Source organism: Panthera pardus, unplaced genomic scaffold, assembly GCF_024362965.1.
Source record: "Panthera pardus isolate Hobbes unplaced genomic scaffold, ASM2436296v1 HiC_scaffold_27, whole genome shotgun sequence".
Lineage (NCBI taxonomy): Eukaryota > Metazoa > Chordata > Mammalia > Carnivora > Felidae > Panthera > Panthera pardus.
Genome location: NW_026526843.1, coordinates 89,168,522 through 89,194,559, shown reverse-complemented (window position 1 = coordinate 89,194,559; position 26,038 = coordinate 89,168,522). Strand labels below are relative to the sequence as shown.

Below are 26,038 nucleotides of genomic sequence, written 5' to 3'. Positions count from 1 at the left end.
CTGGGCATGGAGCCTACTTTGAATGAATGAATGAAATGAATGAATGCGAAAGAAAGAAAAAGGGAGGAAGAAAGGTAAGCAGTGTTACACTTAGTTGTAACATATCTTTGATAATTTTTTCCCATTCAAAGCTTTTCAAATTATCTGAAAACATTATTTTCTAATTATTACCTCAGATATTCAAGAACCCTGCCTGCACAGTACATTATAGAAAGGGAAAAGAAAATTACATGTTTTGAGAATTGTGTGTTTTGGTATTTGCAAAAACACCTTTATTAAGATTATCCTTGTGGCATTTTTATGGGTGGCATTATCTCATTTTTCAAGACTTGCAAAAATAGAGTGGATGTTACTGGCCTTTAAGATAGGCAGCTTGTAGGGGCTCCTGGGTGGCTCAGTCAGTTAAGTGACTATTTCAGCTCAGGTCATGATCTCACAGTTGTGAGTTTGAGCCTTGTGTTGGGCTCTGTGCTGACAGCTCAGAGCCTGGAGCATGCTTCAGATTCTGTGTCTCCTCTCTCTCTTCCCCTCCCCCACTCGTGCTCAGTCTCTCTCTCTCTCTCTCTCTCTCTCAAAAATAAACATCAAAAAAAAAAAGCAGCTTGTAAGTGGCAGAGGTGGGATTTTGTGTTTTTTAATGTTTGTTTATTTTTGAGAGAGACAGACAGCACAAGTTGGGGAGGTACAGAGAGAGGGAGACACAGAATCCGAAGCAGGCTCCAGGCTCCAGGCTGTCAGCACAGAGCCCGACGCAGGGCTCCAACCCAGGAACTGTGAGATCATGACCTGACCCGAAGTCAGACATTCAACTGACTGAGCCACCCAGATGCCCCGGGATTTTGTTTTAATCCAGAAAATATTTTTCTTTGCTCCATACCTGTTTCTTGCTCTTCCATTTGTTGATCCTAGCATACTGAGGAAAAGGTATCATCAAATTCTTAATGTGGTGGTAGAGAGATGGCTGTTAAAAATGCCAGAATAGAGCAGAGTATGCTATGCTGAGCTCTGTCATACCTGCTCAGCAGTACTGGGAATCTTGAAATGTGGAGGACTTGACAGAGGTAGAAGACAGAAGGGTGAGAAGAACTAATAAGAGAGGGATGGCAGGCAGCTTGAAGCTTTGTCAATGGGTTATTCTGCCAGAGGCAGAAGATGGCTTAGTTCTGTGGGCAGAGTAAAAGGTGCATTGTTGGTGGAAAGGTTACACTTCTCCCTTTTCCATTTACTTTAAAGTTATTTTGTTTAAAGAGTTCTTGGGGCGCCTGGGTGGCTGAGTCTGTAGAGCATCTGACTTAAGCTCAGGTCATGATCTCCTGGTTTGTGAGTTCAAGCCCAGCGTTGCGTTCTGTGCTGACAGCTCAGAGCCTGGAGCCTGCTTCCGATTCTGTGTCTCCCTCTCTCTGCCCCCGCTTGTGCTCGCGCTTGCTCGCTCTCTCTCAAAAATAAAGCACTAAAAAAAAAAAAAAAAAGTTCTTTAGTAATCCACACAATACTTTGTCTAGAATAATTTATGCCCTGACTTTTTGCCAGATAGTTTTGTCTATAGATGGAGGGTTATTGGGATACATAATAGATAGAAAGATAGTGAGTGTAAACAAAACAACATGAGGATATAATTTTAAGATATTTTAATTCATATGATCTCCATCTGTTAAAAGGACTGCAAAAGCAAGACAGCAGTTAGTGTTTTATATATATAATTTTATTGTGGGAAAATATATATAACCTAAAATTTGCCTTTAAGCATATTTTCATTGTGCAACCCATCATTCATTTCAAGAACTTTTTTTTTTATCTTCCAGGCTGAAACTGTTAACTCCCCAGTCATCTCTCCCCACCGCCATCTCCCTTTAATCCCCTGATAACCACCTTTCTACTTTCTGTATCAGTGGAATCATAGAGTATTTGTTTCTTTGTGACTTATTTCACTGAGCAGAATGTCTGCAAGTTTCATCCATGTTGTATCATGTGTTGGAATATCTCATTGTATGTACACACCACATTTTGTTTATTTTTTTGTCCTTGGATTGCTTCCTGGAAAGACTTTTTAAAGAGAGAGAGTATTGGGACACTTGGGTGGCTTAGTCGGTTAAACATCTGACTCTTGGTTTCTGGTCTAGGTCATGATCTCATGGTTTGCTAGATTAAGCCCCACATTGGGTTCTGTGCTGACAGCATAGAGCCTGCTTGGGATTCTCTCTCCCTCTGTGTTTGCCTCTCCCTTGCTCATGCTGTTTCTCTCTCAAAATAAATATTTTTTCAAAAAATAGAGATAGTATTGGTTTAATGGACAAGGTAATAGAATTCTAGACTTGTTAACTTAATATTTGTGCTTTGGTCAAGTCACTTCTTAGACGATTAGTTTTCTATTTATGGAATAATACCACAAATTCTGTGTAAATGGTAAAGATTTGCCTTAAACCCACTTTAATTTTGGTGTGTCTCAGGATTCATCATCTCTCCTTGATTTACCTGACACTTGGGGTGTATAGTCTACTTCTTAACACCCCACAAGATTGTGGCCCCTTTACTCTCAGAGTGAGGTAGTAGTCTTGTGGAGGTTGTGTTTATGGGTGGGTGGGAAGCTCATAGGTAATACTGTTAACTGATGAGTCCATTCCCTTTACCCTTTAGTGAATAATAGACTTTATATTCAAGACCCCAAAGTTTTGGTTCAGTTCCAGACTTGGAGAGTCAACTGTCTAGTGGATGTTTTCAACTCTGTTTCAGTATTCACAACCATACTCCTCACTGACGTCACTACTACCTGCCACCGTCCCCTTTAAAAAGAAATAGAAAGGAAACCTGGAGTCCAGGATTGTGTGAGCCTAAGAAGCTCGGGGGCTCAAAAAGGGAGGGTGGAAGAGGCCAACATGGTGAACAGCAAGAAGCAATTAATTGATTTGTCAGTAGAGCATTGATGATCTGTGAATTAGAACGTCTCTCCCCACCAAATAACACACATTCACGAAGCTTTGTGTGTAGTTTTAGCAGAGTTGCTCTTCAAATCTATCCATAGACCTCAGTTAAAACCCGGTGGCTTAAAAGCAACTTTGGTAGCTTAGACTCAGCCAAATGACGGAAAATGGAAGAAGTAAAAGGAGACGAGACATTCTTAAGATTTTTGGGAAAAGGGAAGGGCAGAAACTGGTCATTTTTCAGTAAGGAAGATACAAGCATAATATTTATAGACTAAGATCTAGGAAAAGAGTGAGGAGATGGTGATGGGAACATCATCCTTCGGGGGAGAGTATACAAGCGGATTATGAACCCAGGTTGGGAAATAAAAGGAAGAGATTGGAATAAATTTGAGGTGGAAAAGAATCAAGTGAATTGATTAGCTGATAATTTTGAGTGGTAAGAGAAGACCGTTACTCAAGTAATCTGCTAGCCGACTCAAAATGGCTAAGGAAAATTATAGGCTAGTTTCTCCAGATTTTTCAAATTGTTTACTTAACATGAAGTTTTTTGTAACGTAGGGTGTTTGAAAATGGGAAACAAAAGTGAAAGAGAGCCTGCTCGATCATTTATCTTTTATATTTTTGCTTTACATATTAAACATTTTTCTGTGTTTAGTCTCACCAGTGGCTAGATCTTACTGGTCTTAAACTTCTTTGTTGTTATTATACCATTTTGACAAGTGAAACAGAATCTTGTTAGAAACCCATCTCTGGGTTAAATGATTATATTTAAATTGGAGGTTAATAAATAGGTAAACATGGACTGTTCTGGACTAATGAAAAGTATGGTCACTTAATAACCAAATACCTAGAACTCCTCAGCTAAGGTTCTCAATCTGATGGCACAGTTCTCAACCTCCAGGGGAGAATTGTTGTAATGTATTGATGCCTAGTCTTCACTCTCAAATGTAGTAATTCATTCATTTTGGAGAGGAGTGTGCACATTAGTGTTTTTCAGAGCCTGTCAGATGACTTTAGTATGCAGCTAAGGATGAGAGCCATTGGTCTTAATGAATATAGAATTGAGGGTTTGGTGGCATTCCCCTATATTCCTTTGCTGGTCAGGTAACAAAGAATTCCATTGTTAAACAGTTGTCCATAATCCTGTCCTGTCTTTGGGAATGCCTGTGACCTAAACATTGCCAAAAGTGGAGAGTCAGGGTCACTTGACAAATTGGGTTCTTTTGGAGTAGTAGTATATAGCTCAAGCTTTTTCCAAAGAAAATTTCCCCCAAAGTTTTTAAAGTTTCTGTTAAAACCTTTCATAAGCTTGTTCAAAAACTACTTACAATGCTCTGGTACTGGTGATAAGCTTTAGTTAGGCAATCTTTCCTGAAATGGTTTTAAAAATTAATATTTTGTTACCTGGTTTGTCTTGAGTATACATATTTTTTGCAAAGTATTTATGGCATTGGCAAGTCGAAGACAGTTTTTGCCATTCCATGATTGAATCAAAATGGCAACTAAATAAATACCTTTATAATAATGTCTTTGGAATCCCAGGAGAAAACTGAAATTTATCATAAGGTTGTGCTTTGATGCAAGCTGATCTACAGTTATCAGTTTAAGTTGAATATGGTATCAGTGTGACTTTAGCTTTTCACTTTACCCTCCCATTGTATAGCCATCTTCTCTTGACTAGATTCACTGGTAACATTAAGCTGGAACAGTTCCTTGGGGTCCCTGGGTGGCTCAGTCGGTTGAGCGTCCCACTTTGGCTCAGGTCATGATCTCGCGGTTTGTGGGTTCAAGTCCCACATCGGGCTCTTTGCTGACAGCTCAGAGCCTGGACCCTACTTTGGATTCTGTGTCACTCTGTCTCTCTGCTCCTCCCCCACTCACACTCTGTCTGTCTCTCTCAAAAATAAATAAACATTGGGGCGCCTGGGTGGCTCAGTCGGTTAAGCGGCCAACTTCAGCTCAGGTCATGATCTCGCGGCCCGTGAGTTCGAGCCCCGCGTCGGGCTCTGTGCTGACCGCTCAGAGCCTGGAGCCTGTTTCCGATTCTGTGTCCCCCTCTCTCTCTCTGACCCTCCCCCGTTCATGCACTGTCTCTGTCTCAAAAATAAATAAATGTTAAAAAAATAAAAATAAAAAAAAATAAATAAAATAAACATTCAGAAAAAAAAAGATGGAACAGTTCCTTAATTCATGGTTTTTAAATCTAAAACAAATGTACTTTTTTTTCTTCTTGTAGGTTATGCAATGGTCTCTGCAAGATGGTTTATTCTTGAATTGGAGCTTTTTAAGACTGACAAATGCTGGTACTTCATCTTCTATAAGTGGACTATAATTTCTTTTCTCAAGACAACTACATAAGCAGACAAAATTGCAAAGATCTGCCCTGTGTCGAGTATGACAGCCACGACTCGTGGCTCTCCAGTAGGAGGGAATGACAGCCAGGGCCAGGCTCCTGATGGACAGTCTCAGCCCCCCCTCCAACAGAATCAGGTAGGACATGTAAGATACTAGTTAAAGTTACATTGGTTTGTCTACCATGAGATAGTAAATAATGAAGCATGTTCTGAATGGTTTGTGAAGTAACCATAAAACAGTTATTTTAAGAAAAGTAAATAGTAATAAGAAAGCTCAGGTGCTGTAGATGGTGATGCTTGAGCATATGGTGCCTCTTTTGCTGGTGTCTTACTTACACGGTCAGTTATCAGATGAAGTATTTAAGCCCTGTGTCATTTCCATAGCAAAGCCTGAAGTCATTCAGTGTAGCCTCTGTTACAGAGCATGGACTCCAGTCATGTTGTGTTCAAATTTGCGCTTTTCAGCATACTAGTCTATGACTGGGTAACATATGTAACCTCTGAGCCTCCGGTTTTCGTCTGTAAGATGGGGATAACAGTAATAACTATTTCATAGGATTGTTACAAGGATTGAGTAAAATAATGTTTGCAAATAGTTTAAAATAGATTTTGGTATCAAGATTTTATGCTGGCCTTAAAACTCATAGGGTAATATTTTTTTCTTTTTTTCTATTCTGTGGATGAATTTGTGTGAGATTCTGTTACTTCTTTCATATCTTTTTAATGTCTTAGACTCGTGGTAACATCTCGTCTTTCATTTCTGACACTGCTAATTTGCATTCTTTCCTGATACTCTTTCCTAGGGATTTATTAGTTTCTTTAAACTTGGCCCAGAACCAGCTTTTCGCTTTGATTCTCTCTCCCTTCCCTATGTGTGCTTTTACCCTCATGTCTTTGTTCCTTTCATTTCCTTTGAATTTGAATTGCTAATACTCTCATTTCTTGAAGTGGAAGTTTAGTAATTAATTTTCAGCTACTTTTTCTAATATATACAGTTTTAAGTTGGGAAATACCCAGGTAAGACATACATACTAAAATTTGTGACGCACAGCTCTAACGGCACTTACAGGTGAATTTATAACTGAATTGCGTGCACGTGAACCATAGACCTGCTGCTTACAGTTGGTACATGTTTACATAGAATTCTGTATGGATGAGTTTTTAGGCAAAAATACTGTTACCGTGGGATACTTAAATTTGGCACTTGGGGATAAGTTCTTATTGTCCATTTATTATTAGATTAGATAGTCTATTACAAGTATGGTAGAAAAGAGACACACATGCACTCTCTCTCCCTTTGCCCCTCCTCTCTTCCTCTCCCTCTGCCATTTTAGAGAAGCAAGCAAGTCAGGTTTTAATTTTATTTTTCCAAATAAGTGTGTCAACATCATTCCTTTTCCTCTCCAGTTCCCACTTTTAGGCCATAAAATACTGAAGTATGTGGTCATAGATACTGGACAGAGTTGTTAAGTCTTCTTGTGTCATAAATTTGTTATCCACTATTTAGGTTTCTTTAAACATAGTCAAAGGTTGTGTTGGATGCCCAAGATGCTATTTTTAAACCAGGAACTAGTAGAGATTCAATAGGTTTGCTCTTTTTTGTTTGTTTTGAATTTTACTTATTTTTGATATCCAAATATAATTACCATACAATGTTATATTAGTTTCAGCTGTGTGATTCAACAGTACTGTACATTACTCCGTGCTCATCACGAGAAACGTGGTTTCATGTTTGTCTAGTCATTCCTGTTGTGACAGGGCTCACATAATGGGAAATGTAAGTAGAGGAGCAGTATACATCATGGTTAACACAAACCTGGATTCAAATCCTGACCATAGAGTTGGAGCGGTGTGACCTTGGGCTAATTACTTACTGTCTGAGTTTGTTTTTTCATCCATTAAATAGCTGTCTAATACTTTCTTAGGCTCTTGAGGATTAGGTGAAATTACAGCACAGTAGCACAGAGACTTCCTGAAGCATCGTAAACTTACTATGACTTTATCTTTAAAGTTTTACTCTCTTACTCTAATCTGTGTTGGTGTTTGAATTATTAAATGTACGTATGGTATAGAAACCTAAATCTGGAATATCTGATTTTTAAGACTTCGTCGCCTGATTCTTCCAATGAAAATTCCCCGGCAACTCCCCCAGATGAACAAGGTCAAGGTGATGCTCCACCACAGCTTGAAGATGAGGAACCTGCATTTCCACATACTGACCTGGCAAAGTTGGATGACATGATCAATAGGTGAGTTAATTTGTTTTGTTTTCTTAATGTGTGTAATACACAGGAGAGCCAATGGTTTCTTAGCACGTGATTAGTAGTAAATAAGAAAAGAGGAAGAGTGGACAGAAATACCACAGTTAGCCACTCCGCCTCCTTAATAGCCTTAACATCTTGGTGATTACCAAGTACTTTGTAACCCATGGTTCGTAAAGCATTTGAAAAACGAAAGGGAGTAACAGTGTCAGTAAAGTTTTTAGAATTAATGATGATGACCCAAGCTGGTGTGTTTCTGAAGTAGAACCATATGTATGATTTCCCTCTTTGAATGTTTATGAAGTTTTTTTTTCGTTTTGGTATGTTGTTTGTCCTGATTGCTGGGTGATTTTCATGATTTTTGCATGGTCCTGAGGTAAGCCAGGTCACAAGAACATGAGTTCCTCAGAGCCTGCCCCTTGGGAACCCTTTACTAGCCTGAGGCATTTAACCATCTCTGCTATTTGTTTCTCTTGATCTTCACTTCAGGGGCAAGTTTAGAGTATAATTTTTTGTACTTGTAGTGGAAGACTCCAAGAGAATGTAAGTTTAAAGCTTGTGTGCAGAGGAAGAAAAAGATTTGAAGAAGATAAGGGAATGGGGTACCTAGGTGGCTCAGTAGGTTAAGCATCTGACTTCAGCTGAGGTCTTGATCTCACGGTTTATGATTTCAAGTGCCTCGTTGGGCTCTGTGTTGACAGCTCAGAGCCTGGATCCTGCTTTGGATTCTGTGTCTCCCTCTGTTCCTCCCCCCCCCCCCCCCCACATAAACATTAAAAAAAAAAAAAGGATGAGGGAAGAGCGTGTTGGGGGGAACCACATATGGCTGTGGTCTTCACCAGGCTGTGGGGTCAACAAGTGAGTACTAGGGAGGTGTGACACATCCCTTTAACTCCTAAAAAGGAAAGTAAGGAAAATACACAAGACTTATAAGCATTTGCGTTACTAAATTTTCTTTATTCTTTGACTTTCTAAAAATCCGTTAATACTTAATATATGTAATAGCAGGGGAAATAGAACCCCCCTCTTTTTTCCCCCCCAAATCTTGATTACATAAGTAATAGAAGTATGCATTGTTATACGTGGAAATAAAGTGTTGATAAAGTTCTCTATAATCTCCTTCCTCTGTATACACGTCTCAAGAAAAAATTACTAACAACAGGGGTGCCTGAGGGGTGCTTCAGTCGGTTGAGCATCCAACTTTGGCCCAGGTCATAATTTTACAGTTTGTGGGTTTGAGCTCCGCGTCAGGCAGGCTTTGCGCTGACAGCACGGAGCCTGCTTCAGATTCTCTGTCTTCCTCTCCCTCTCTGCTTCTTCTCCACTCTCACTCTTTGTCTTTCTCTCAAAAATAAATAAGCATTTTAAAAAATCGTAATTACTAACAATAAGGAGTAGACTCTTCAGATTATCTTTGTGTTTACTATGATTTGTATTGATTTTTCTACAAATGTGAGATTTCTTACCAAATCATTTTGTCTTGCTTTTCTCACTTCATTTATCTTGAAAAATTTTCTATTAATATATTTTTTAACTCATTGTATTTAATAAGTATATTTGAAAGAACACATTAGCTGTGATTCTGGTAGTATACAATATATACACAATATATACATTGAAATTGTATAAAGTTATTTGTTTTGTCCCTGGTTATTCTTTCTCTATAGCAGAGACCTAGCAAAAGGTTTTATTGTTGCGTTTTGATCTTTGTCTGGTGATTGTTATTAAAGGGTACTTGTTATGCAGGCTTGAAGACAAAAGTTTGCATATATTAGTCATGGAGCACTTCCCCCCCCCCCCCCCCCCCAATCAAGGGTTTTTGGAGCAGTGAGAAGGATGAGGAAGAAGGGGTAGGAAAAGGATGGACTTGCAGATGGTTGGGCTGCCACTGGGACCACAGAAAGCACCACCTGGGTGTATGCTGCATCCTTGTTGGAGGGAGGAGGGTACCTATGGAGACAGAGAGGCCTGGAGACCCACATCCTACTTAACCTTCAGGATAAATTGATGAATTGTGTGAATTGAGGCAGAAAACCCTCATTTTCCACCTAAATTTTTCTTCTTTGTGATTTGTGAAGAAATTGAAGACAACTAAGAGGTTCATCATAATTCTGAAAGAGCTCTTTCCTATGAACTTAAACAATAAGTATCCATTTAATTGATACTTGGTTGTTATGCTAGTTTTATATTCTTTGTTACTAAAATAATTTCCTTTTGGGGCACATGGGTGGCTCAGGTCGTGACTGAACAGTTCGGTTTGTGAGTTCGACCCCTGTGTTGGGCTCTGTGCTGACAGCTCAGAGCCTAGACCCTGCTTCAGATTCTGTATCTGGCCCTCCCCTGCTCTCGCGGTCTCTCTCTCTCTCAAAAAATTAAAAAAATAGTTTCCTCCCCCCCCCCCCCCCCTTCTATCTTTTGTTTGGCAGTTCTTTAAAAAATTGTAGGGACAACAGATGGAGCTTAGTTTCACAAAGCAGATACTCTGCCAGCCTTGTTTTAAAATTTTAATGTTTTTTAGAGTTAATATTGAATTTTTTCGTGGTGAGGTGAATAATTATAATTAGTAACTCATTTATAGTGCCTCTTTTAGAGTGCAGCCAATAAACATCTTTTTATATTATTAAAATCCTTAGGCCTCGATGGGTGGTTCCAGTTTTGCCGAAAGGGGAATTAGAAGTGCTTTTAGAAGCTGCTATTGATCTTAGTAAAAAAGGTAAGTTTAGATGTTCTTATGCTTTTCATAATGTATGTTACTAGGTTTCACTTTCACTTTATCCCCAAACACTTGTTTTCCTCTCTTATGAACATTTAACTGGATATTCCTAGACTAGAACATCTAAGTTTTCTTGCTGTGGCTTATGATATATACCTAGAACAAGGGTTCAGGTCCTTTGGTCAGCCTTCAGGGGTGTTCATTAACTAGCTGAAGTTACACATAAAATTGGTGTATATTCATTTTTAAACAAAACTGTTCAGCTTACATGTTTATTATTTTTCTTAATACACTAAAAAGATTTGATTTTTCTCTAAAAAAGGCTTGAAACTTTCTGATCTGGTGTTTTTACCTTGTCGTCTAGAAGTGAAACCTCAGTGCCTGAATTGATCGTTTTTTCTAGTGGCTTTGGTCTGCTCTAGGTGTAGTTGAATTCTCTTAGCAAAGGACTATAACATTCTTTTAATTTTAAGGCATTGGATATTCAAATAAATGACATTTTAGTTTTTGAAATAGGGTAGCCATGGATGTGTTCTAACTATCAATAGGCATTTATCACAATTGAAGTTGATCATTATAAAAATTAATATGCTTATTTGTCTCCATGGCAAGGGTAATATTTTTTTTGTCTTAAAATAGTTTCCTTCCTTCATTTAAAGAATGTCTCTCCACATCTTTTTAATCTTGAAAAATAATCTAATTATGAAAAAACATTTCCATATTATATTTTCTACTACCCAAATTTCTTCTGTTCATTTACACATTTATTGAGGAAATTTTTGAAGACATTTGTAATAGGCATGTTCTAGGTCCTGACTGTACAGTGACAGGTAAGAACACATAATGGTATCTCATTTAATATTCCTTGAGAGTCACTGGACATAGAACCCTCTGCCCCCCCATGGGACCATGGTTTATTTTAGGCAAGGTTCAGATTTTTAAATACAGTACTGAGTTTAAATGTTCTCTTTTCTGCAGTCAAAATCAGAGAACATTTTATATACAGATTGAATCACTTTTCATTGTGTTATCAAGAGTTAAAGATTTTCTCTGTGTTTGGCAGGGTGGAGCATTCAGCTCTGTTGCCTTTCTGAAATCAGATGAAATTAAGCAAAAATACAAAGAAGCATAAATGCTGGGACAGTGAAAGAGAGGGAGACAAAAACAATTCATCTTATTTAATCAAACACTTATGTAGAATAGTATGAAGATACTGATGTCTAACGGATCGTTTACAACCAAAATAAGATTTTAAAAATAGTTGTGAAACCTCATTTTTTAAGTTTTAAATTTTATTTTCAGGGAGTAAAATGCTCTGAAGCATTTAGATTCCTTCTCAGTGGCACTGATAATCTTTGTGTGGTTAAGGTCTAGTGTCATAATTTGAAATGTTTTCAATTCACCTATTACTTGATTTCATGTACTTTTATACAGTTAAATAATTTTGAAATTCATTAATTATTTTGGTTTCTGAATCTGTTACCTTCTTGACACATAGGAACTTTGATAATACTTCTGGTGTATTTGTCTTTTTGACCTCTTACGATAATGTTTTTTCCAAAGCTAGTCTGAATTTCTTACCTATCAGTGAGTAGTTTATTTATTACTTTTTATCATGTAATCGGGCATTGTGAGACAATCAGAAAAATACTTTGTTTACATTTATTTTTCTTCCCTTAGGCCTTGATGTTAAAAGTGAAGCATGTCAACGATTTTTCAGAGATGGGCTAACAATATCATTCACTAAAATCCTTACAGATGAGGCAGTGAGTGGCTGGAAGTTTGAAATTCATGTGAGTCTTGCATGTGACTTTAAAAAATCAGATTTCCCCAGTGATGCCTATGTTGAGTGTTTTCTCCTATGTATGTGAAATACATATTTGGTTATATATTTGATTCATTAATTGAATTAAATTCAAGCGTCTAAAACTGAGAAACTTTAAAAATACTTCTTATAAGTTATAATTTCTATAGAAGAAAGCATGATCATTTTAGGGGTGTGAGATTTAGAGACCTTTGGTTTAATAATCTGTCTTCTGGGTTCTCAAGTGCCTTATGACCACATTCATCAGTTTTGAGATGTACCATGTACTCATTGTATGTACCACTAAGGAAGAAAAACAGCTAAGATTAGGGAGTCTAGTATCTGGGACATAAAGGTCAAAGCAGAGAAATAAAGTTACCACACAGAAAGGGATGCAAAAAAACCTGTATGTCTCAACCGTGGCATCTTAGAGGAGTTAAAAATCACCTGAAAATTTAAACCACAGGCCAGTATTCAGAGTTTTGTAGTCTAAATTCAGATTACAGCTGTGAAACAAAAAAAAATCCTCAAATGGATAAAGTGGTCTCTGGTTCATGGTATGCCCAAGTGACCAGAAGAAGCAGATGCAAGTTTTCTCTATACCGTCAGTCTAAGAAACTAGTATGCATTGATTATAAGATATAATCAAATTCCAGAGATTAAAAAAAAAAAAAAGTTAAAAAAAGTGCATCTTCGATTGATGAAATGCCATCCATGATTACTTCAAGTTTCTGTTCCATATTCATACTGTGGAAATGTCATAAGCTGTGAAGCAGATATTTTTGTGCTCTGTGAACTATTTTTCGAATGTAACCATAGCACAAAAATCGCAAAATCTTCTAATCCAACATGTAACTTTGTAAGTAAAGAAACGGAAACTTAGGAAGTGCTATTAGACTTTTGCCTTGAGGCTTAGATAGCAAATCTACTCCATCTTGGATACTTACTGTATTGCGTAGATGTTAGAATTGCTGCCTCTAGTGTATAAATTGCAAAGACAAAAAAAAAGGTAACTTGCATCTTGTCTATGGACATCATAGACATAGGGCATTACCTACTTCATTTTGTAAGCCATTACAAATGGCTTTTTTCAAGTAGGTACTATATAAAGGATAGTAAATGTTAATTCTTTTTTTAAATATATCTGTTTGATCCCAATATTAAACAGTTTAAATGATCACGATAGAAAAATGGAGAGATGGTAATTAAAATATAATTAAGATGGGAGGATCTTTCTATTTGGAGTTGCAATGATCTGATCTTCTAAATCACCTTTTCCCCTTATATAACAGAGGTGTATTATCAACAATACGCATCGCCTGGTGGAGCTATGTGTGGCCAAGTTATCCCAAGACTGGTTTCCACTTCTAGAACTTCTCTCCATGGCCTTAAATCCTCATTGCAAATTCCATATCTACAATGGTACACGTCCGTGTGAATCCGTTTCTTCAAGTGTTCAGTTGCCTGAAGATGAACTCTTCGCTCGTTCTCCAGACCCTCGATCACCAAAAGTGTGTTGGTTTATTTTCATAATTAATAGTTTTGCTCTGTCTCATAGCTGTCAAAGATCTGAACCACCTGTTAATGTGAAGAAGCGTAATTTCATGTTACTATTCAAGGGATTCTGCATTATTTTGTAGTTTGGATTCTAACCAACCACCCTGCAGCTTTATTGAATTATGAGTGACAAAATTGTTTGGGATTATGGTTTTGTTTGTTTTAGCCCTCTCCACGTAGTTAGTCCCCATTGACTTCTGCCAGCCTTTTGGGGAATAGTCATAAATTGGGTTAATGTGAAACAGGCCTTAATTGTCCTCATAAATAAGAGTAGAATAGATGAGATGACTTCTTTGACCAAGGCCATGATCACTGTAGACATTCTAATGTTTTGACTTCAAGACCAAGTATATCCTATGTCTAGTAATGTGTCACAAAAGTAAAATGAGAGAAATTATAAATGAAAGCAAAATAGTAAAACTTAGAACATGTCATACATATACATCATCGTAAAATTTCTCAAATGTAAATTTTCTATATTTGCATAGAGTATGCAAAATAAGAAAACTACATCCCTAACTGTACATCTTTTAATAAATACTATATAACAATACATAGTTTTTAAATATTAGAATTTAGGGAAACTTTAATATTGTGGGCCTTACAAAAAGGAAAACCCAGCATGGAAAATTTGAACTTATACATAAAATTCTTGGTTTATTCATTTAAAAGTGGAAATCCTCAAAATGTGTTAAACTTAGAGCTGGGATTTTTTTTATACTTCCCAAGATTCATATTGTTTCCACTTCGTGCCTTTGTTTTGGTGAATCAAATTAATGACCAAACAATGACAGTCTCCAAAATATATCTGTATTTCTTTCTTTAATTTTTGCTCTGTAGGTCAATGATCATCTTTACAGACTCCCAGGAAACAACTTGATTTAAGATGGCTTCTGGTTGAAGATCTTTTTATGTCTTTCTTTGAAACCTAGCCCTGCTTGAGTATTACTAATAACAGAATGTTCCTAATTGCTTAAACATACAGTATAGCTGAAAACCTAGGATTAGCTTTAGACTGATTATTTTACTGTGTGCATGCATATGCTATTATATGTGTGTGTGTGTGTGTATATATATATATTTATATATAATACAGAATGAGTATGTACTTTCCTAGAATTGCTGAATGCCAAAAGGGACTGGTGGATTAAAATGCTCAGATTTTTAATTGTTCTGGAATTAGCTTTTTAAGACCAAATAACAAGGCAGGAAAATACTATAATGAAAACTTACATAGAGAAATGGTGGTTAATTTTGTAGAGAATTTAATTGATGTAGACTTAAAATCCTATCAAAACTACCTTTAGGTACCATATTGTCTCTTTAGAGCAATTACCTTATATTTCTGTTTTCCCTTTCTCCTGGACATGGTTTTTATGTTTTTGTTTTTTAAGTAGCTATAGAAATTATTTTTGCTTAAGACTCAGTAATTACCTTTAAGTTTTACATATCAGGCATGCTTTTAACTCCACAAACCATTGGCTATCCCAGCTGCATTGTACTTTTGAGTATTGCTATCCCCTAGTGAAGAGGTTGAAAGACAATCCATACTGTTACATCCTGGTTATCTCTAAGGTGAGAATTGGGGCATTCACATGAGCCAGCAAAAGCATCAACCAGCATGTTCTAGTTAGGAGCAACCGATACAATACCAGGGGTTTGTATTTAATAGTTCACTCTCAGGCTTTAAGATTATTGTATTTATAGGGAATTTTTAATTATTCACAACTACAATAAAAAATGAATTCAAATATTGTCTTATGTCATCAAATACCTTTTTTCTTATTTAAAAATTTTTTTTATCCTCTTAAGTTTAAAATTTTTCAGGTAATAAGGTATTCTCATATAATGAAGTCTCTGAAATAGAAACATGGCTTCTCGTTCCTGTTCAGCGATAATTGGTACGAACACACAACTGTGACCTAGTGATTTCACTTGTACTGCCATTCATGCTTCTTTCTCACAGAGAGGATTACTATGAATAATATGTACTATTTTGTTTTATTTCACAGATGATATTACATAATTTGAGTTTCCTGTTTCTAGTATTTTTCAATCAAGAAATTATTTCAGATGGTCCTTTTCTTCCCTGAAAGCAGGACGTTAACCTTTTTCATTAACTGTATTGCAGGGTTGGCTGGTGGATCTTCTCAACAAATTCGGCACTTTAAATGGGTTCCAGATTTTGCATGATCGTTTTATTAATGGATCAGCATTAAATGTTCAAATAATTGCAGCCCTTATTAAGTAAGTTACATTATTAAATGAATCTTCAGTGTATTATAGGAATTCCTATTTAATTGCTTGATAAAACTTTTCTTTTTGCAAGTATGGTTTCCTCTTCACCTGATAACTTGGATTTTTTAATCCAAGTATAAATTAATAAGTATAAATAAGTATAAAGTATAAATATAAATCTGAGTATAAGTATAAATAAATCTGAGTTCAGTCCTAGTTAATTGTAAGAAAGTATTAAGCGTGTGTGTTTGTTTTTGTTCTTTCAGACCATTTGGGCAATGCTATGAGTTTCTCACTCTTCATACAGTGAAAAAGTACTTTCTTCCAGTAATAGAAATGGTCCCACATTTTTTAGAAAACTTAACTGATGAAGAACTGAAAAAAGAAGCAAAAAATGAAGCCAAAAATGACGCTCTTTCCATGATTATTAAATCTTTGAAGAATTTAGCTTCAAGAGTCCCAGGACAAGAAGAAACTGTAAAAAATTTAGAAATATTTAGGTTAAAAATGATACTTAGGTAAGATGTTTACCTCTTGAAATAAACGATTATGTGGATGTTTAGAATCTTATTTAACACTGAAATTCTCTTCTAGATTACTGCAAATTTCTTCTTTCAACGGAAAGATGAATGCACTGAATGAAGTTAATAAGGTGATATCTAGTGTATCCTACTATACTCATAGACATGGTAACCCTGAGGAGGAAGAATGGCTCACGGCTGAACGAATGGCAGTAAGTCCTTTGATTCTTCTTCCATGGATAAGAATCTGCCCCAAACAAAAATTAGAATAGCTTTACTTAACTTAGCAATAACATTTTAAAGAAACCTTAGAACTGGGAGGTGTTCAGATTGATTTAGGACTCTTAATCCTCAGAACTTTTGTAATAACACAATTTATTTGGTAGTGATCTAGGTAGCTTAGCACATCTTTGATAAACTTACTGCTGAATGTAGGTATTCTGAATTAATTAGCTTGTCCGGGGGGGGGGGGGGTTTGGTTGAAATGGAACAGATAATGGTGATATTGGGATTAGAGCGGGTAGTATCTGGTACCTGATGCATGAAGTGGCCTGTTGTTCATTTGACCAATTCCACTTACAGATTTTAATATTGGAAATATAATCACTGGAATAAGATATACACGAATTGATGTTTTATCGTGCTAAGTAAGAATTTAAGCACTTCTATTTATATTGTTTTAGCATTGAAAGTTTAAGAGACTATTTACCATAGATACTTCAGTATTTTGTAGTTTTAAAACACGTAAGTATGCCATTTAGGAAACATTGGTTGAATAACTTCAGTGCATACTGTCTGGTGCAGTAAATCTGTAAAAGAACTGTCCTTACCCTCATGGTGGCCTCAGTTTAATAGGGGAGACAATAAATAGAATGTGATAAAAGATGTGGAGGATTCGTAAACATTGGCTCTGTGTTTGGGGGCAGGTGTTAAACATCTGATTTTGTGTATGTGATTTGTCTGTCTGCCTTGTTGGCAGGTTGAACACCATGCTTCTCAGAGTGTAGTCTGAGGTCTGGTTCTGGTTCTTGAACTGTTGCCAGTCCTGGATGAGTACAGAAAATGGCATCAAGTGTTCAGAAACTGTTGTAGCAATTTGAAGTTGCTGCATATTTATTTTCACAGACATAACTGCAACAGATTAGAAATAAAAATGGACCTTTACCACCTAGAACTCTATTTCTTTAGCACATTTTGGGGCTAAATACTTCATATTCTCACTAGGTTGAATACTGTGAAATTTCACAGTATGAGCTAGTACCTATTTGTATACTGAGGGAGTTTTCTTCTATTGGTATAGGTATTAAATAAATGCCGGTCAGCAACATAGCATAGTGTTATAGAAACACAGACTTGGGAAGCATGCAACCTTGATTTAGATTCCAGTTCTAACACTTCTGAGCCTGTTTACTCTTCTGTAATAGGGTAATATATCCCTCATTAGGATGGTTCAGAAGATTAAAGAGCTAATGGATAAGCAATAATAGCATAATTGGTTAATAAATAAGAGCAAGAAATAAAAGGGCATATTTTCACCCAAACAAAACTGATGTAAGGAGTCCAAAGATCCTAAAATGGGTCCCTTCTCATTACCTAAACCTTGGTGTTTGCTGCACTAAAATAATACTTCTCTGCATAAATGCTGAAGTAGAATCTCTTTAATGATTTCACTCTTTTCTGATTGGTGGAAACATTTCTGTGCAAAATTCAGTTTCATGGAATTACTGTTTTTCGTAGTTTTGAGTTAAAACACATAAACCTATTGCACTAGTGTATTTATTTTGTATTTTTTTAGTCCCTACTACTGTTGTTTGAAAGTATGAACAATATTTCATACATTTTAAAAGCTTCTGTGTTTCAATTTCTTTCAAACAAGTTTTTGAATTATATTTAGGAATGGATACAGCAGAACAATATCTTATCTATAGTATTGCGAGACAGTCTGCATCAACCACAGTATGTAGAAAAGCTAGAGAAGATTCTTCGTTTTGTCATCAAAGAAAAAGCTCTGACTTTACAAGACCTTGATAATATCTGGGCAGCACAGGTAAGGAATTTCAGATGGTGGCTATTCGGATTCTAAAAAGAGCTACTAAAAACTAATAGTAGTCATTCTAAAATGAGATATGAAGGCTTACTTTGTTTGATTTGTAGTGTGTTTAAATGTTCATCATTTATAGAAAGCCTGTCAAGAATCTAACTAGTCAACGATATTTTAAATATATTCATCATTTACTGTATGTTTGGCAAAGGTTGGCAGTTTGTACGTGGTTTTGTTTAGTATTTACTACAAATTTTTGAAGTATTTTTTCCCCCTTTTCTTTTCTTTTTTTTTAATACATATTTTTGAGAGAGACAGAGAGAACATTAGCGGGGAGGGACAGAGAGAGGGAGACAGGAATCCCAAGCAGGCTCCACACTGTCAGCACGGAGCCCAGTGTGCGGTCTGAACTCATGAACCGTGAGATCATGACCTGAGCCAAAATCAAGAGTCAAATGCTTAACCAAGACTGAGCCACCCAGGCACCCCATTATTTCTTTTATTTATATGATATTACATCACATATTGTAGGTGGTTTTAAATAAGAGTCAAACAGTAAATTAATATAAGGGATGTCTCTTGCAAGAATATAAGACATCTGTAATTGGTTTTTCATAAACTTTTAATGCAAAGAAAACTTCAATAGGAGAGTTAAATCACTATTTATAAGGACCTATAATAATCTAAAGGATTTATAGCTTTTCTGAAGGATAAGTCACTTTTTTGGTTTCAGAGCCAGAAACTAGGTGATTTGATTATCTTAAGTGATCTTGGATCACTTAGGAAGTATTGTTGAGTTTTATATTACAAAGCTTTGTTTTTTGAGTCTGTAGAAACCAAAAAAGCTTTGTTTTCCTTTGAATGCTTAAGTTTCCAGTTTTGAAACAAGATCATTGGTGTACCTTGTTCTACTTGCAGTGTTAAAATTGGCACGTTAAATTCAATAAACTTTAATAAAGGCTCACATGAATTCCCAAAGTATACATTAGCCGTGTTATATCAAGGAATTAAGTCCGGTTTTAGAGGGCAGTTCTAAAACATTTAAAATGTTACGAGTTTTCTCATGGTACACACTTAGGTGAAGATGATGGGAATAGTTTGTCAATAATAGCTGTCCGTATATACAACTTCTCTGCTGTCCAGATTCTAATATGCTGCTTGCTCTTTGGTTTTTTAATAGGCGGGGAAGCATGAAGCCATTGTGAAGAATGTACATGATCTACTGGCAAAGTTGGCATGGGATTTTTCTCCTGAACAACTTGATCATCTTTTTGATTGCTTTAAGGTAATAGCTAGCATAGTAAAGTAGTGCCGCTTCATTTTTGTTAAAATTAATTCATTAGATCTTTGAGTTGCTCTTAGCCAGTAAATACGAAGTAGGAATTATTAAACAATTTCAGGTGTGAAGGAATTGGTAATTATTTTTTCCCCAATAAGAACTTAATGTTCATTTTTATATTAATAGCCCTCATAAATAATTTAAAAAAAAATTTTTTTTTTCATGTGTCTTTTTGAAAGACAGCATGAGCAGGGGAGGGGCAGATGGAGGGAGACACAGAATCCTGACCTGTCAGCACAGAGCCCGACACTGGGCTCAAACTTGTGAATCACGACATCATGACCTGAGCTGATGTCAGATGCTTAACCGACTGAGCCACCCAGGCGTCCCATAAATAAGGAATCTTTTAAACTCAGGTTGTCAATTTGGATTCCTCTCCTCTAGCAGTTTGAATTTCTATTAAAATGTTTAAGTGCACTGTAGGACTTCAGGGAAGGATGATTAGTTGTAATAAAAAATAAAGCGTCAATAACACGGATTACCAATACCGTGGTATTCTGTGGTGAAATGCATAGACAAGTGCAAATACAACTCATAAGGTATTCCAATTGCCCCTGTAGTGCTATCTCCATTGGTACTATCATGTATCTTTTAAGGCCATACTGGGTAGTGGTCTCTCTACAGTTGGCAGGTGTTGGGTTTGTAAAAACCACATGATTGGTGAATTTGTGGATTTAAGAACATGTGACCTTATGGCCATGTTAATAAGGGGTGTTGTAGTAACAACTGGCATTAGATGACCAAAGTATCATAGGGGCGCCTGGGTGGCTCAGTCGGTTAAGCATCTGACTTCGACTCAGGTCATGATCTCATGGTTTGTGAGTGTGAGTCCCACTTTCTTTCTCCCTCTCCTCCTCTCCCCCCTCCCTCTCCCTTGTGGGATTCTCTCTTTCTCTCTCCCTTCCTGCTCCTCGCTCACTTGTGCCCTCTGTATCTAATTAATTAATATAAAATAAAATAAATTCTGGTTGCTGGTGGTACATAAGTTGTTACAATCACCAGATTGATATTTCTCAAAGTGTAAGATTCTCATGACTCATCAGTTTGACATCTGGATAGGTCTTCTAGAGAAAGGCATATGTGCACCAGGGTACACGTTTAACATTTGTAGCAGAATTATTTGTAATAGCAAGCAGAATTATTTGTAATGGATAAATTGTGGAATGTTCATATCCTGAAAGATCTCACAACAATGAGAAAAAGCAAATTTGAGCAATTCAACCATATGGATAGGTCTAATAAAGTTGAAGAAAGGAATAAAATCACACAAGTCATACATCTTGTTTGCGATTTCATTAACATAAACTTCAGAAATAGACCCAGCAAGCCTTTGGAGTGCTGCTTGCCATGTGTTATTTTTGACCTGAGTAATAGTTACATAGGTTTTTACATTATGTATTGTAGTAATGCTATATACTTATACTACCTTTCTTGATGTGTCACAATAGAAGAAAAAAATGTGAATTATTGGTTTCTACCTCACAGCCAACTAAATCTGAATTGCTAGGTATGGGGCCTGAGAGCCTGTATTTTAAGCAGCATTCTCAGTTGTATCTTAGGCAACATTAAAGTTGTAAATCATTGCCTTATGGAAATTCAGTTTGATATCTTTCAAAGGCAGCTGAGGAAATAATAGAGTCCATTATCATGGGTACTCTAAAGTTAATTGCCATTCATTTTTAATCTTGAGATGACTTCTGAAATACCACAGTGCATGACCAAGGAGGGCCATGATGGAAGAAGGAAAGAGGTCAATTGTTACTACAGCCCCTGGACCCTCCTCTTTTGAGGATGGTCTAAATACAATAATAGGCTAAACGTAAACATGGTTCCATTTGATCTTTTTCCCCGTTGGCTTAGCAGGTATTTACTAAGCACTTACTGTTTGATAACAAGCACTGTTTTCTGAGCTCTTGTAACTTTCTGCAAAAGATGATTCAAAGGAAACATGAAGTCCAGGTCAGTTTGCAGTTCTTCGTGGACTGGAACCAAATGATTTCAGACTTGTTAATTAGCCTGAAAGTACCTATGTATTTGTGTATTTGCCCAGTCTAGTTTTTAAATGTTTTAGTTTTAGGTTTTTTTAGTTTATTTATTTATTTTGAGAGAGAGTGACCGACCATGAGCTAGGGAGTGACAGAGAGAGGTGGGGAGAGAATCCCAAGCAGGCTCCATGCTGTCAGCACAGAGCCAATGCAGGGCTCGATTTCTCGAACCTTGAGATCATGACCTGAGCTGAAATCAAGGGTCAGATGGTCAACTGACTGAGCGATCCAGGCGCCCCTCAATCTTTATTTTTGAAGTTTGTTTGAACCAGAATTCTTACTTTGTATTTGGTTGTGCACATCTTCTAAGTCTCTTTGAATCTACACTTTCCCCCTTTATCTTTTTCTTTCCTTGCAGTCTATTTGTTGGAAGAAACTGGATTGATTGTTGTGTTTATATCAATAGCATAAAATAGAGGCTTGGGGTTTTTTCATTTTTTTTCCTTTTGCTAGAATACATACATCCTAGGTGGTCATGTGCTCTTTATTCAGGAGGCATGTAATGCCTAGTTATCTTTCTTTATAAGATGTTCTTAATTATAATATCTAATGTTTCCGTTTTTTCCTGTATCCTTAGCAGTTTCCAGGTGTCTAGGAGGAATTAGAAGTATGCATTCAAGTTGTCTTCGAAGACATCCTTATTTATCTCATTGTAAATGTGTAATAATCCCGTTGAAAGGATCTGCTATAATTTACATAGCTATCCTTCTGTTGTTTGCCTTTAGGTTGATTCCACTTTATTTTCCTATAAAGTCTCATTGGCAACTTTATGCATAGAGCTTTTGTCATTCTTTAGCTGCATCCCTGGCCTTTACCCGTTAGATGCCACCATCATACACATCCCACCCAATCCCTATTGTATAAACTGGGCATTTGTAAAAATACCATTTTCAGAGGTTCCCTCCCCCTCCCCCCCCCATCGTATAGATTTAAAATTAGCATTATATCTTCTAAATGGAAATGGTGCTGTATCATTTCTGCATAAGTTAGAAATTGTTTTCATTGGTTAATAACAGACTTTGCTACAGCTGTTTGTTTTCATATGTATAATGCACAGTGCTCTCTTACCAGCTTTTCAAATTTATTATGAAAATCTTTGTATGTCAGGTTATGTTTGCCATCTTTTAATATAATTTTAAAGTCACAAATAACAGACTGAATCTACGGCAGTGGTTTTCAACAGGCCAATTCTGCCCCTCACCCCACCCTTCAGAGATACTCAGCAGTATATGGAGATAATTCTGGTTCTCACAGCTGAGAGGAAGAGTGTCTACTATCTTCTGGGTAGAGGCCCAAGTATGCTGCTAAACATTCTGTGCACGGAGCAGCCCCCACAACAATGATTTCTCCAGCCTCAAATGTCAATTCCAAGGTTGAAAAACCCTGGTCTTAGGTATTTAACTGTAAATAGAGACTTTTTTTGTCCTCATGTTTAAGTCTGCCCTATCTTCTTTCTCATATATCACTAGAATAATTCTGTGCTCAGCTGTGTTTTCTGATGAACATAGTTAATCCCATGACCTGTCATTTAATCAGTGATGGGCAAATGTGTTGTTTTCATGCCATATAAAATTTTTTTCTAGGCCAGTTGGACAAATGCAAGTAAAAAGCAACGTGAAAAGCTACTTGAGCTGATACGACGCCTTGCAGAAGATGATAAAGATGGTGTGATGGCACATAAGGTGTTGAACCTTCTGTGGAATCTGGCCCATAGTGATGATGTACCTGTAGACATCATGGACCTGGCTCTAAGTGCCCACATCAAAATATTAGATTATAGTTGCTCACAGGTAAGGTGTGCTTCCTTAAGCACACTTTTTCTGACCCTTCTTCCTTATCAGGATGGCTTAGGAACAGAATAGTTCCTGATTTTCTTGACATTGTTATTTTTGAAATTATCTTCAAGAATTAACTTATTTTCTTCATCTAAGTCCACCTTCCTCTTCTCAGGTCTCTAGGTCAGAATTTTGTTTCTCGTCTGAAAAGCATTTAATCTCCTTGGGAGAAAGACAGTATAAAAAACAGATTATATAGTGGTAGAATTTTCAAATGCATGGTGCTGAAGTGTGAGTTTCAAATAGATCGTAAAATACTAAAGGTGATGAGGGACTTGAGAGGTAAGAGAATTTGGGTTTTCTTTGCTCATGGGGAAATTAAGAACAATTAATAGAGTTTCCTCAATAGTAAAACACTTCGAGCCTTGCCTGTGAGAAAATCACACAACAGCTTCCCTGCATTCTGACTTGTGGCATGTAAACTGTTAACTTGCAGTAAAATGGAAATTGCTGAATAATTTTCAATTTGTGAAAACTATTTGCTACACCAGTGAACTGAAATTTAGATGAGAGCTAAGAAATTAAGTTCAAGTAGGTATATGTGATTCAGATGCTATTCAGGTTTTTACTATACTTGCTTGTGACAGTTCATTAAATATTTATTCAGTATCTTCAATACTGATAACTTTCTTCTTTTTCTTTTTTTTTTTTTTTTTTTTAACGTTTATTTATTTTTGAGACAGAGACAGAGCATGAACAGGGGCGGGCAGAGAGAGAGGGAGACACAGAAGGGGAAGCAGGCTCCAGGCTCTGAGCCATCAGCCCAGAGCCCGACGTGGGGCTCGAACTCACGGACCGTGAGATCGTGACCTGAGCTGAAGTCGGACGCTTAACCGACTGAGCCACCAGGCGCCCCAATACTGATAACTTTCGACATAAATTCTTTCAATTAAACAGAGACTCAATGTGCTCAAATAAGTAATCAAACTTAAAATTGTTAGGTACAGAAACCTGCATTTCTGATTACTATTGATTTAGGGGAAGGAATAAAGTAAGGTATGGGAAGTAAAATATCATTTGAAGTAATTAGTTGAGTTTATAATACTTTCATAACTGTTCTCCCTTTATCTTTTTGTATATGTGTTATGTCCTTAGTTTGATTTTTGGTGAAAAATTTTTTAACTTAGTTGCCATACCATTTTTTGGGTAAAATACAAATTTTCAGTGTCCTTCCTTCATTGTTGCTAAAACAAATCTATATAGAATAACAGGGTTATGTGTTATTGCTGAATTTTGTTTTATGGTAGAATCCTTTAAAGCATTTCACTTTTTGTAGTTTTGGTAGTAAATGTGAAATAAAAATGGACTTAATGCTGCTTTTGTTTATTAAACCCTTTACTGCAATTATTACGTGTTTCTGAGGATAATCTTAAACCCTGTTTCATAATTGAAGCTGGAGTTTTTCTGAGTATGACCTACCTAAAACATTGAAATTGTTTGTTTAAGGACCGTGACACACAGAAGATCCAGTGGATAGATCGCTTTATAGAAGAACTTCGTACGAATGACAAATGGGTAATTCCTGCACTGAAACAAATTAGAGAAATTTGTAGTTTGTTTGGTGAAGCCCCTCAAAACTTGAGGTAAGGCTTTTAACAGAAAATTTCAGTATTTTTATTTTCATATTTTATTGAAAAGAAATTACATTGTCACTTGGTAAAAGCAAACTTTTCAAAAGAAAATTAGAGTGGGGAGGGGGTGATAGGAGGCTGAGAGAAGTTTCAATTTGGAACCAAAAATTCATTTATCATATCCACATCCTTGACTTTATTGAGAACGTAAGCCACAATTAAATGATACGCATCAGAATCTGCAGTATCCTGTATTACTCGTGAAAGATGACAAGATCTGGTTTAAAGTATTTTTTTTATTGATTTTAGCGAAATTTCGATTTAAATAGTGGTCTTTATATTATCTTACATGCTGAGTTCTTACTGGAATCATATTTTCTAGCATTTTCTGTTGATAAAAGTTAGAACACATGATGTGAAAAGTTAAAAATAATATGCAGAGAATGAAAGCCAGGTGTAGTACAAAGAATATTTACAGTGAGGTCAGGATTCCTGGGTATGGCCCTTATGTCTAACCAATCATACTATCTTGTAAAGATTTACTAATCAAAAGAAATGTGTTTTTCTTATGTGTAAAGTTAGATGATTGCCAAGGTCCTTTTTAGCTCTAGATTATGATGATTATGCCTAGGACAGAAAAGGCCATATATGTTTTGGTTTTAATGTTTGAACTTTGTCTCATTTTTTTTCTGGAGGCTTAAAAAGTTATGAAATTTAAAAAGCTATGAAATTTAAAAAGCTATAAGGATAAGCCTTGGAGAAAATCCAGATTTATGTCTTAGTAACTAACATTTTTTTCAGGGAGATATTTTGATTTGGGAGCCACTGTATGTAATGC

At 36.4% G+C, this 26,038-nt stretch overlaps 1 protein-coding gene across 2 annotated transcripts in view; it reads left to right on the top strand.

Moving 5' to 3' along the window:
- The window catches only part of USP9X (ubiquitin specific peptidase 9 X-linked), a 129,914-nt gene that overhangs the window by 29,804 nt on the left and 74,072 nt on the right, over positions 1–26,038 (top strand). For both annotated transcript variants that reach the window (XM_019417299.2, XM_019417297.2), the window contains exons 2-13: positions 5,158–5,411; positions 7,379–7,524; positions 10,170–10,249; positions 11,930–12,042; positions 13,346–13,564; positions 15,742–15,857; positions 16,115–16,366; positions 16,443–16,581; positions 18,264–18,416; positions 19,591–19,695; positions 23,378–23,584; positions 25,076–25,212. In XM_019417299.2, coding sequence (XP_019272844.1) covers positions 5,316–5,411; positions 7,379–7,524; positions 10,170–10,249; positions 11,930–12,042; positions 13,346–13,564; positions 15,742–15,857; positions 16,115–16,366; positions 16,443–16,581; positions 18,264–18,416; positions 19,591–19,695; positions 23,378–23,584; positions 25,076–25,212 — 1,763 coding nt within the window. In that variant the 5' untranslated portion in view covers positions 5,158–5,315. The remainder of the gene's footprint in view (positions 1–5,157; positions 5,412–7,378; positions 7,525–10,169; positions 10,250–11,929; positions 12,043–13,345; positions 13,565–15,741; positions 15,858–16,114; positions 16,367–16,442; positions 16,582–18,263; positions 18,417–19,590; positions 19,696–23,377; positions 23,585–25,075; positions 25,213–26,038) is intronic.